Genomic DNA, 11,495 nt, shown 5'->3' with positions numbered 1-11,495 from the left:
ATGTGCACATAGGAATGTTCTTATGGCTAAAACCCAACAAAGACCACATGTCGTGCAATTTAAATTCGAGATGTGGGCTAATGATAACAGAGGTATCCTTTGTGTGAGGCACTGTAGCCAATAAACACACAAGGTTTGGATCGAAAATCCATCTTATTGGAATTATAAGGGCGAAGTAATGGGAAATAGAGAAAGCCGAAGGTTTTGAGAAAACCATAATCGAGAATCTGATTGCAAAGTTGTTGATATGGGGAGTGGTAGTTAAGAATTGGGGTAATTGTGCGATTGTGTACATACGTAGTTGTTTTGAACACAACTTCCCAGAATTCATTCAGGAGGGAAGAGTGGGTAAGGAGGCTGAGTCCTTTTTCAGCAATGATTATGTTTCGGTGCTCCACAACACTGTTTTGTTATTAGGCATATGGGCATGAGACCCGATGCCCGATTCCATGAGATTTTAGATAGGGAGAGAAGGGACGGTATTCACCACCCCAATCAGATTGTATCTGTTTGATATTGGTGAAGAATTGAGTTTTGACCATGTTATAAAATTGAACAAAGGTAGGAAAAGCCTGTGATTTGTGTGATAAGAAATATATCCAAACAAATTTTGTGCAATCATCAACAAATAATAAGAAATAATGATTTCCATTCATCGAAAAAAAGGTGTTGGACCCCAAACATCTAAATATATTAAATCAAATGGTTTGTTTGAAGTTACATGAGAAACATGGAGGGGAAATCTATGGCTTTTCCCAAGTTGACAATCATTACAAACATTGGGAAAGTTATTTGATGACAATGGAAGATGAAAAGAAGAAACTAAACGTTTTAACACTGGAGAATGTGGATGAGCCACGCGATTATGCCAACCATGAAGGGATGTGCGTATGCCAACAAGAGCTACTGCAGGAGAAGAAGATGTTCGCAATTTATTAGAGGAGTTAGGGAGACGGTACAACCCATTATGATCGTCCTCGTTAAGTAGGGTTTGACCATGCAATGACTTAACAACACACCGATTAGGCCATAATTCCAAATATACATTGTTGTCTTTGGTTAGTTTGGAGGCACTAATCAATCATTTAGTGATGTGTGGAACAATTAAAAGAGAATGCAATTTTAAATTGTGAAGAGATGTAGAGGTAATGTGAGAAATTTAGAGATTCATACCGTTACCAACTTGGAGTTTGTCATTGCCTTGATATTCTTCTGTGATGTTCATGCATTGAAGATCACGGGCAATATGATCAGTCGCACCTGAGTCGACATACCAATATGGATCAGTCATGGGCGATTGGTTGTGGTATTGAGACAGATGGGCCTGGCAGGCTTGTGTATCACGTGGATTGGGCTAGCAACTAGGGTAATCAATAAGATTGGTTCTTTGCCAGCAATTAATAGCTTTGTGCCCTGGTTTTTGACACAATTGACATTGGGGTCGTCGATGTCGATTATCAGAAGGGTGATGACCAAATGATGGAGGTTGGAATCACGATTGGCGATTGACAGTTAACGCCACTAAAGGGAGGAGCAGATGAATCAACAACAACAGTTGATTGGCGAAGATATTCATGTTCTAAACGTGCTTCTTCTTGAAGGAGCAGCCCTACAAGATCATCAACGAAGACGATATCATATTTCATCATGACAACGGAGATGAACGAGCCATAGGAGGAGTCGAGACCCTGAAGGATATACCCAATTTGGTCTTCTATGGAAATTGGAGTTTGATTCTCAGCTAAAGAGTCAGCAATTGCACGTTTCTTCTTTATGTAATCTATCATAGATAGAGAACCTTTGGATAAGGTTTGAAGTTGCATTTTCATGGCCATACAAGTAGCTCTTGTTTGGGCCCGGAACGTCTTTTCGATTGACTGCCAGGCAAGACGGGAAGAGGTACAACTGGAAACAATGGCAAGGGCTCGTTCAGCAAGTGTGGATTTCAACCAGAGAAGGACATAGCGATCACGTCTCTTTCCATAAGAGGTACTCTGGATTGGGCTTAACAGTAGGAGGGGCATATTCACGTTTAGTGGTGATGGTTTATGGTGGTGGTTGAGGGTTAAGAATGAATGATTCAAGATCAAAGGTTTCCAGAGCTGACACAATAGTTGAACGTCAGAGACATAAGTTGGAGGTCTCGAGCTTGATGCTCATGGGAGGGATTTGAAATGAGGAGCCAATAGCTAGCCCTAAAATATGTTGATTGTTGTTGTTAGCCATGAGAAAAAAAATCAGGATAGCTCTGATACCATATAACAGTTGAAGAAGTAAAGATGATCTCTATTTATTGATGGCGATACAATGATATACACCAGTATTTATACACACAAATAAAACAGAATACTCCTACAAATATGGAATACAATTTGACTCTGAATTAGTCTAACACATGTTGCAGAGACGTTGAGAATATGACCGTTATTACAAGATTCTCTTTCAAATAATAACCGACAACATCCATTATATAACTATGTATGTAAATAAATACTTTTATAAAAAAAATGAACTTATCCTGTTAATCAAACTACACTAAAGCTACATTGAAACATATTTTTTTGTTCCCATCAGCTATGAATAGATTCATTTCATTTATTTATTTTGTTGTTCATAAATTTCATTATTCATAAAAGAAGACAACAATTAATAAAATTATGTGACATCTTTTTTTTTTTTTTTTTTTTGAAACGGCAAATCTAACATACTCCTTAAATCCATTTATATCCACAACGAGATTTGAACCCTCAACCTCAATGAGAGAAAACAACACCGGTTACCGATGAGCTACAAGCCTTTTAGAAATTATGTGACATCTCGATTCAATTGTCCTACGTAATCCTGAAATAGCCAAAAATGTCCTGAAATATGATAGAACTTTCTGCATATTATTACAAGATTATCTTTCAAATAATAGCTAGCAATGTCCAACTGTATAAGCAAATAAACATATTTATAAAAAAGTATTTATTAAGTAAATAAACAATCACTATTACCAATTATTATCATTGTTAATATTTATAATTCCAAATAAAAAATTACAAACTACATTAAGAGGATGTTTAGCAAAGCTTAAAAAAGAAGTTTTTTTTGACTTATTATCAGTTTCATACCGATCTAAATCAGAAATAGTGTTTGGATAAAAACTAAAAAAAAAAACTTATAACTGTTTGGAATCTCCAATAAATCATTTTTTAATAAGTTACTTATTTCTTAACTTTTCACCGTTCAAAGATATTGACAACTATACCTATATCGACACAAAAACATATGTTACAAGTTAATAAACTTATAGCGTTTTAACACCTGATAAGTTTAGCCATACTTTTTTAAAAACTCTATGTTAATATCTATGTAAATTAATAAACTATAAGTTAATATCTGTGTGTGTGTGTATATATATATATATACCTTAAAAAGCATTGACTAGATTTTGCTGAATTTTAAGAGGTACAAGCTTTTAAGCATCATATACAATAATTTTATGCATCGAAGAATAATAAATCTTATCTGGTCAAAGACACATTTTGAATAGGTCTTCTAAGCTTATCTTTAAATTGAATAGATTAAATATGAAAAAGTCAAATAAGATGATGATGATAAGATTTTGAATGAGTCAAAGTTTGACCAAGTGTGCATCATATCCAATTGAATCGGTAAATACTAAATCTTATCCGGTCAACATTTATGAAAAAGTCAAATAAGATGATGATGATAAGATTTTGAATGGGTCAAAGTTTGACCAAGTGTTCATCATATCCAATTGCATGGGTAAATACTAAATCTTATCCGGTCAACATTTATGAAAAAAGTCAAATAAGATGATGACGATAAGATTTTCATTGGGTCAAAGTTTGACCAAGTGTTCCTCATATCCAATTGAATCGGTAAATACTAAATCTTATCCGGTCAACATTTATGAAAAAGTTAAATAAGATGATGATGATAAGATTTTGAATGGGTCAAACTTTGACAAAGTGTTCCTCATATCCAATTGAATCGGTAAATACTAAATCTTATCCGGTCAACATTTATGAAAAAGTTAAATAAGATGATGATGATAAGATTTTGAATGGGTCAAACTTTGACCAAGTGTTCCTCATATCCAATTGAATCGCTAAATACTGAATCTGTCAATAATAATGAAAAAGTCAAATAAGATGATGATAATATTTTGAATGGGTCAAAGTTTGACCAACTGTTCTTCATATCCATTTGAATCGGTCTAATACGATCCACGTTATAAAGCATTTCATATAAACTGGAAGAGGCGCATTGATCTAGCATCCGTCTATCATGAATGCCTTGCCATTGACCGCAAAACCTTGGTTCTCTATCATGCTCGCTACCTCCTCCTTTGTTTTTCTTTTTATTAAAATCGAATAAGTCTAAAAATGTCTTACGTTTAATCCTAACCCAGGTATCAGAAATCTCTATCTGTTCGTCATTTTGTTTAACAAATTTTTTATGTCATTTTGTTGATCCGCACCCGATGCTTTGCGCGGGTAAACGGCTAGTATATATATATATATATATATATATATATATATATATATATATATATATATATATATATATATATATATATATATATATATATATATATGGGGAAAGTGAATATACCCTTAAGGGTATATAAGCTTAGGTACCCAAATTCACCATACTACGTCGTTTTGTATCATATATACATTTTAATTGTCTAATGTTCTTATAATTCAACTTCTAACTTTATTTCATTCAAAGATTTTTATATATTTCACATTTATTTTCCTCTTACGTAATTTTCATTTTCAACTATAATATATATAGCCTAATTGATGGTCGTAAAAAAGATCTGATGTAAGAGGAAAATAATAATGAAATTTTGAAAATCTTGAAAGTAAATCAAGTTAAGGATTGAAGTTGAAGAACATTTTAATAAATATATTAAACAAAACGACGTATTATGGTGAGTTTGGGTACGTAAGCTTATATACCCTTAAGGGTATATTCACTTTTCCATATATATATATATATATACTCTATTAACCTTAGCCGCCGTGAATATATTTCATTTCATTCCATTCATTTTATTATTATTATTTTACAATTTTACAAATTTCATTATTCACAAAAGATCATCAAGCACCCTGCGTTTTACCCGCTACACCCATCATTGGGTTGGAGAAGGGGTTTTAATTATTTAACGACTTTAACAATGAAGTATATGAAAAAATTGCAGTTGAGGACTTCATTTTTCTGAAACTTTTCAAACCACAACAAATACTCGCACATCTTTTATCTTTTTCTCCCACCCTGAAAATTGAAGAATTTTGATGCTCAGATTCACCATTATCATCTTCACATCGTCGCGAAGAGATCAATCAAGTCTCAGATCTTAATTTCTCTTCACAGATCACCGTAGTTGATCTCCCCCAGATCTCGACTGGATTCTTAGCTTGTATAATAATAATTATATACGTAATCGCTCTGTATATTTGTCTTCTGCTATAACCTGGATCTGGTCGAGCTCTCTCGTGGCTTCCAAACGAACCCAATCATGAATCCCTTCTCGTCTGGCACGCGTCTAAGGTAAGTTGCTTTCTTTTAATTGAAAATTGACCTAATTCGAGTGACCGTGATCTCGAGTTTTCTGAATTGAATGTTAGTGTGCGGTTGTTTACTGGTCGGAGTATATGAAATGGTTTCGTTTAGTAACTTAATTGAATTATGGTGCGTAGGAACTGGTCTCATATATGTGTTTGATACTATAATGAGCTACAAGAATGTTTAAGATGTTACACTGTGAACGAGGGAGATATTAATATCTTAAGAACATAGTGAATGAAAAGCGTAATGACCGAAGTAGGAAGTCTGTCTGTAAACATCCAAATACTAAAACAATAGTGGATAATTGTTCCTAGCTGCCCTTCAATCACAATATTATTATCAATAATGCAAACCTAGAAGGTTAGAACCATACAATTTACTGAATCCAACTAAGCGATCCCATATTGCTCCTTTAGCTTTCATATCTCAGTGTCATTATCTGTCCAGCAGAGTTTTCCTTAATATACTTATGGAGTCCATTGATGAGAAGTGGATGGCAAAGCTTGAACCCAAGGCCAATGGTCTCATATAATTTGTAAAGTCTAAGGCTGTAGAACCACTTAATCAATTAAATATCTTGATAATCAACCACCAGAGGGATCATATTCTGCTAGCATTTCACAATCACAACCTTTGTGGGATGGATTGTTACAAATACTAAAATACATAAACTACAACCATCAAGAAGAGTCATAATGGACTAATGCAACTAATCTGGAAGGATACTTATGGGGTTTTTAAACATGCGGCCGAGTAGAATGCCTTAAGAAAATTGATTATTTCAATAATTGTAAGATTTCCCAACTTTCCCTAACTTTAATCAACTAATTATTTATCCTGATTCGAATTCTTTAAGTCACCATAATCACTTTGATACACACATCCAGACACCCTGTTAGATGTAGACATGTTATGAGGAAAATCTAATATCTACCAAGATGTTCAATATAATTTCTTCAACTTCAAAGATTATATTCTTCATGTATCTAATCTTCTAAGCATAGAAAATGAGGAGGAATGACTATAAAATCAACTTCAAAATATGTGCACATGTTCAATGGGGAGATAATTAACAAAAACACAACACATTCATTTTTCCCTCATACCCATTTACAATATTAACATTACATTAGTTTCAAATTGAAGTTGATTGTGATTTGTGCCTATATGTAGATGACATTGCTTAGCTTGTGAGATGATGATTATTGTTATTTTTCAGGGACATGATTCGGGCAATACGTGCCTGTAAAACTGCTGCAGAGGAACGTGCTGTTGTTAGAAAGGAGTGTGCTTCTATTCGTGCAGCAGTTAGTGACAATGACAATGATTATAGACACCGTAATTTGGCAAAGCTCATGTTCATTCACATGTTAGGGTATCCTACACATTTTGGTCAAATGGAATGCCTCAAGTTGATTGCAGCCCCTGGATTTCCAGAGAAGAGAATAGGATATCTAGGACTCATGCTGCTTCTTGATGAAAGACAAGAAGTTTTGATGCTAGTAACCAATTCACTCAAGCAGTATGCACCTACCCTTTAGTACTATTGTTTTTTTTTTAGATTGTGGACTTCCAGTTGATGAAAAATCCATATTGTCATTTTGCAGAGATCTTAATCATACCAACCAGTATATTGTAGGACTGGCTCTTTGTGCTTTGGGCAATATAAGTTCTGCTGAAATGGCTCGTGATCTTGCACCTGAAGTTGAAAGGCTGCTGCAATTTCGAGATCCAAATGTTCGCAAGAAAGTAAGTCAATGAAAATATCCTTCTCAAAATGTCATTGTCTTTGACTTGTGTTGTGACACCATTAATGATCTTTCGTATATTTCCACAATATGTTGTACTTATCTACATTCCTACAATGTACAGGCAGCATTATGCTCTATAAGGATTATAAAGAAAGTCCCGGATCTTGCAGAGAATTTTGTAAACCCTGTTACTTCCTTACTCAAAGAAAAGCATCATGGAGTTCTTTTAACTGCAATCCAGCTTTGTGCAGATTTGTGTATAGTCAGTGAAGAGGCCCTTGAATATTTTAGGAAGGTATATCGACTCTTTTTTTTCAGTATTTTGATTGGAGTTTGTGAATATTTTAGGAAGGTATATTGACCTTTTTGTTTCTTTCTTATTTTCTATCTAGAAATGCACAGAGGGCATAGTAAAAGTTCTGAAGGATGCTGTGAACAGTCCATATGCTCCTGAATATGATATTTCTGGGATTTCGGATCCTTTTCTTCAAATAAGATTACTCCGTATTTTACGTATCTTGGGTCATGGAGATGCTGATGCTAGTGATTTCATGAATGATGTCCTTGCTCAGGTCTGCTTCCATCTTTTATGTGATACCTTGTTAAGTTGTCAATGATATGATATCATCTAATAAGCTGTGATTCATGAATGATGTCTAGGTGGCAACAAAGACAGAGTCAAACAAGAATGCAGGGAATGCTATCCTTTATGAATGTGTAGAAACTATTATGAGCATTGAAGATAGTGGTGGCTTACGTGTTCTTGCAATCAATATTTTGGGGAGGTTCTTATCAAATCGTGACAACAATATCAGGTAAAACATCTCCTCCCTCTTCCATAAATGGTATTAAATATCTAGTGAGTCTTCATGTAAAATGAAATGATTTGCTTTCAATTGAATATTTATGGCAGGTATGTTGCATTGAACATGCTGATGAAAGCAATATCAATAGATGGTCAAGCAGTGCAGAGACATCGTGCAACAATCTTAGAATGTGTCAAGGTAATATTCATCATTTGTAAACTAAAAGTAACATTTATGATTTGTATACTGATGATTGGATTCGAATACTGCACAATTGCATGTATATAAACAGTAAGTTGCTCCTTTTTATTATTCAGGATTCAGATGCTTCAATTCGAAAAAGAGCCCTTGAACTTGTGTATCTTCTGGTCAATGAGAGCAACGTAAAACCTTTGACCAAGGAGTTAATTGATTATCTGGTAGTAAGTGACCAGGACTTCAAGGGAGATCTTACTGCAAAAATTTGCTCAATTGTGGAAAAGTAAGTAAAAGGGTATTTTTGTAATAACTAATATTAGCATTTTATATGCATTTCTCATTGTAATCTTCCATTCTTCTTCTAGGCTTTCCCCAGAGAAAATCTGGTACATTGATCAGATGCTCAAGGTTCTTTGTGAGGTCTGTATGTACTTTTGTAGTAGTTTTCCAATTTCCAAATGATAGTCTATTTAATCTTCAATAGTTTTGCATTTGCTTACTGAAATACTAAAAAACTATTAATGTTTAATAGGCTGGAAATTATGTAAAAGATGAAGTGTGGCATGCTCTAATTGTTGTGATAACCAATTCATCTAACCTCCATGGATATACAGTAAGGTCACTCTATAGAGCAATCCAAACATCAGGTGACCAGGTACCATGAATCTTAACAAAAGCCTTGGTTATTTTGTTCTGTATAATCTAAATTTACGTTTTTGCCCTCTCGTGTACACATGGATGTGCTTTCAAACAGGAAGCTGTGGTTCGGGTAGCAGTATGGTGCATTGGAGAATACGGTGATTTATTGGTAAACAATATTGGAATGCTTGATATCGAGGAACCTATAACTGTGAGTTTGAAATACCCAAAATGCCCCACGTAAATCTATATGTTTAACTTAACTTTGGGAGTTGAGAGTTGTTGATTGATAATTATATGACAGGTAACGGAGTCTGATGCAATTGATGTTATAGAAGTTGCTATCAAGCAACACACATCTGATCTTACAACCAGGGCAATGTGTTTGATGGCTTTGTTAAAACTGTCTTCACGTTTCCCTTCTTCTTCACAGTAAGTTTATTTATTTAAAGAATATTTTTCCGTTTATTAAAAATATATATGGTGATATCATATTCATAGGGGTTATTGATTTTTGTAGGAGAATAAAAGACATTGTGAATCAGTCTAAAGGAAGCCTTCTGCTTGAGCTGCAGCAGAGATCAATCGAATTCGATTCCATAATCGGAAAACATCAAAATTTAAGGTCTGAAAATGAAATGATGGTTGTGTATGTTTGTATCATAATATTATGTAAGTACTAAGCTGATATATGTATATATGTAATGAATGGATTTGAAGGTCTGCATTGGTTGAAAGGATGCCAGTTCTTGATGAAGCAAGTTACAGTGGAAGAAGAGGTGGTTCAGGTGTTTCGACATCAGGGATTAATAATATTCCAAATGGGGTTGTTAAAATAGTTGATGCTCCTCTGGTAGACTTGCTGGATCTGGGTGTAGATGAACCTACACATGCACCACCTCCTAACTCTTCTTCAGGTGCCAATTTTCTTCACGACCTTCTTGGTGTTGGTGCTGATATCTCATCTTCTTCGCCACAATCAGGTTAAATTTAATTAGTAATTACTTTTATTTATTATTATTATAAAAAGTTAAACTTGGGGAAACCATGAATTGACTATAAAATATAGAGATTAGATATTAATATTGATGTGTAGTTGTATGTGTTTGATTTCAGGAGGTAGAAATACAATGCATGGACATAAAAGTGGTACAGATGTTCTGCTGGATCTATTGTCAAGCGGGTCACCACCTGCTCCTGCTACTCAAAAAAGCTCATCTACATCTGATCTCTTATCCTTGACTCAACTTAATAATAAACCCTCACCCTCACCTTTTAGTGCTTTGGATACTCTTTCATCACCTATACCTACACCTGGCGCTTCCCCTATGATGGATCTATTAGACGGATTTGGTCCAAATCCTACTACACCACCACCACCACCTAGTAAGTATATTATTATTATTATTATTATTTTATTATTTTTTTTCCATCCAGGTAAATGATGCTTAAAAAATACCCTTACATTCCCAACAACAAATTTCACAATATCCATCAATTTTAAGCCAATGGGAGGGGGGAAGGGTGTAAGATTTTATTTTGATGCATGAACATTGAACAGAAGAAGAGGAGAATGGGCGGACATATCCACCAATCGTTGCATTTGAGAGTGGTGCGTTGAGCCTAATGTTCAACCTGTCTAAGCAACCTGGAAGTCCACAGATAACCCTAATTGAAGCAAAATTCACAAACAAGTCTTCTCACGTCTATACAGATTTCATCTTCCAGGCAGCAGTGCCCAAGGTAAAAACTATATCTGCTCCCTCCCTTTGTCCAAGTAGAATGGCTTTTGGGACCAAAATTGCAAAAATCAGCTATGCTAGGGGCCCAAATTGAAATTTTATATTCTAACTTATTGTCTCATTTACAATCCACACACAGTTCCTACAGCTGCATTTAGAGCCTGCTAGCAGTAATACTCTTCCTGGAAATGGCAGTGGTTCTATAACACAGAAATTACAAGTCACCAACAATCAACATGGCAAGGTATTTGTTTATTTGTTTTTTAAATTCAATATAGAATACTACTCTCTTTGTTTTATCACCAACTGACTCATGAATGTTGTTTTGAGCAGAAATCAGTTGTGATGCGCATACGAATAAGCTACAAGTTGAACAACAAAGATATGTTGGAGGAAGGGCAAATCAGTAACTTCCCTCGCGACTTGTGAACGAACCATCTCTCTCCCTCTTCCTACTTCTAGTGTTTAGTGCAAGTTTAAAGTTTAAAGTTTAAAGTTTTGGTTGGCTGAAAGTTGAATCAATTGTTGTTTCCCTTTTTTCGTATATTTTTGGGTGTAGCGTTTGGAATGTTGAGTTAACAAGTTGAGCTGAGCGTCTTTTTTTTTTTTTTTTTTTTTTTTTTTTTTTTTGTATATTATAAACAAAAAAGATGTTATTGTATTCAATTGTGAGAACCAAATTTTGCCATCATAGGCATAGACACAAACTCATCAACCTTATTATTTTTTTATTATTATAATTTATTTCAGATATCAAACAAGTTTTATTA

General features: G+C 34.4%; 2 protein-coding genes across 3 annotated transcripts; one reads left to right on the top strand and one right to left on the bottom strand.

The window, feature by feature from the left end:
* Positions 1-1,457: 1,457 nt before the first annotated feature.
* On the bottom strand, positions 1,458-2,024 carry LOC145039247 (uncharacterized). Its single transcript, XM_078987326.1, has one exon. It carries the CDS (start codon positions 2,022-2,024, stop codon positions 1,458-1,460), a length of 567 nt encoding a protein of 188 aa, XP_078843452.1.
* Positions 2,025-5,211: 3,187 nt separating this feature from the next.
* On the top strand, positions 5,212-11,495 carry LOC145041144 (AP-1 complex subunit gamma-2-like). Of its 2 annotated transcripts, none has more exons than XM_078989093.1 (18): positions 5,212-5,571; positions 6,809-7,111; positions 7,197-7,338; positions 7,462-7,635; positions 7,733-7,912; positions 8,001-8,155; positions 8,254-8,344; positions 8,464-8,627; positions 8,710-8,764; positions 8,877-8,999; positions 9,099-9,194; positions 9,288-9,415; positions 9,504-9,608; positions 9,704-9,966; positions 10,100-10,369; positions 10,548-10,726; positions 10,865-10,969; positions 11,059-11,495. In XM_078989093.1, exons 1-18 carry the CDS (start codon positions 5,540-5,542, stop codon positions 11,152-11,154), a joined length of 2,661 nt encoding a protein of 886 aa, XP_078845219.1. In that variant the 5' UTR covers positions 5,212-5,539; the 3' UTR covers positions 11,155-11,495. The 2 variants fall into 2 exon arrangements, with proteins under 2 accessions (XP_078845219.1, XP_078845218.1); XM_078989092.1 differs by having other exon boundaries at positions 10,545-10,726.

Source organism: Lactuca saligna, chromosome 4 (assembly GCF_052625555.1).
Source record: "Lactuca saligna cultivar CGN05327 chromosome 4, ASM5262555v1, whole genome shotgun sequence".
In the NCBI taxonomy this organism is placed as follows: Eukaryota; Viridiplantae; Streptophyta; class Magnoliopsida; order Asterales; family Asteraceae; genus Lactuca; species Lactuca saligna.
The sequence above is the reverse complement of the archived record's forward strand: the minus strand, read 5'-3'. Positions and strand labels throughout refer to the sequence as shown.

Coding starts and splice junctions, on each gene's coding strand:
- LOC145041144 (XM_078989092.1), top strand. CDS start 5,540: ATGAATCCCTTCTCGTCTGGCACGCGTCTAAG. Junction 9,416..9,503: donor CGTTTCCCTTCTTCTTCACA/GTAAGTTTATTT, acceptor TGATTTTTGTAG/GAGAATAAAAGACATTGTGA. Junction 9,609..9,703: donor GGAAAACATCAAAATTTAAG/GTCTGAAAATGA, acceptor ATGGATTTGAAG/GTCTGCATTGGTTGAAAGGA.
- LOC145039247 (XM_078987326.1), bottom strand. CDS start 2,024: ATGCCCCTCCTACTGTTAAGCCCAATCCAGAGTACCTCTTATGGAAAG.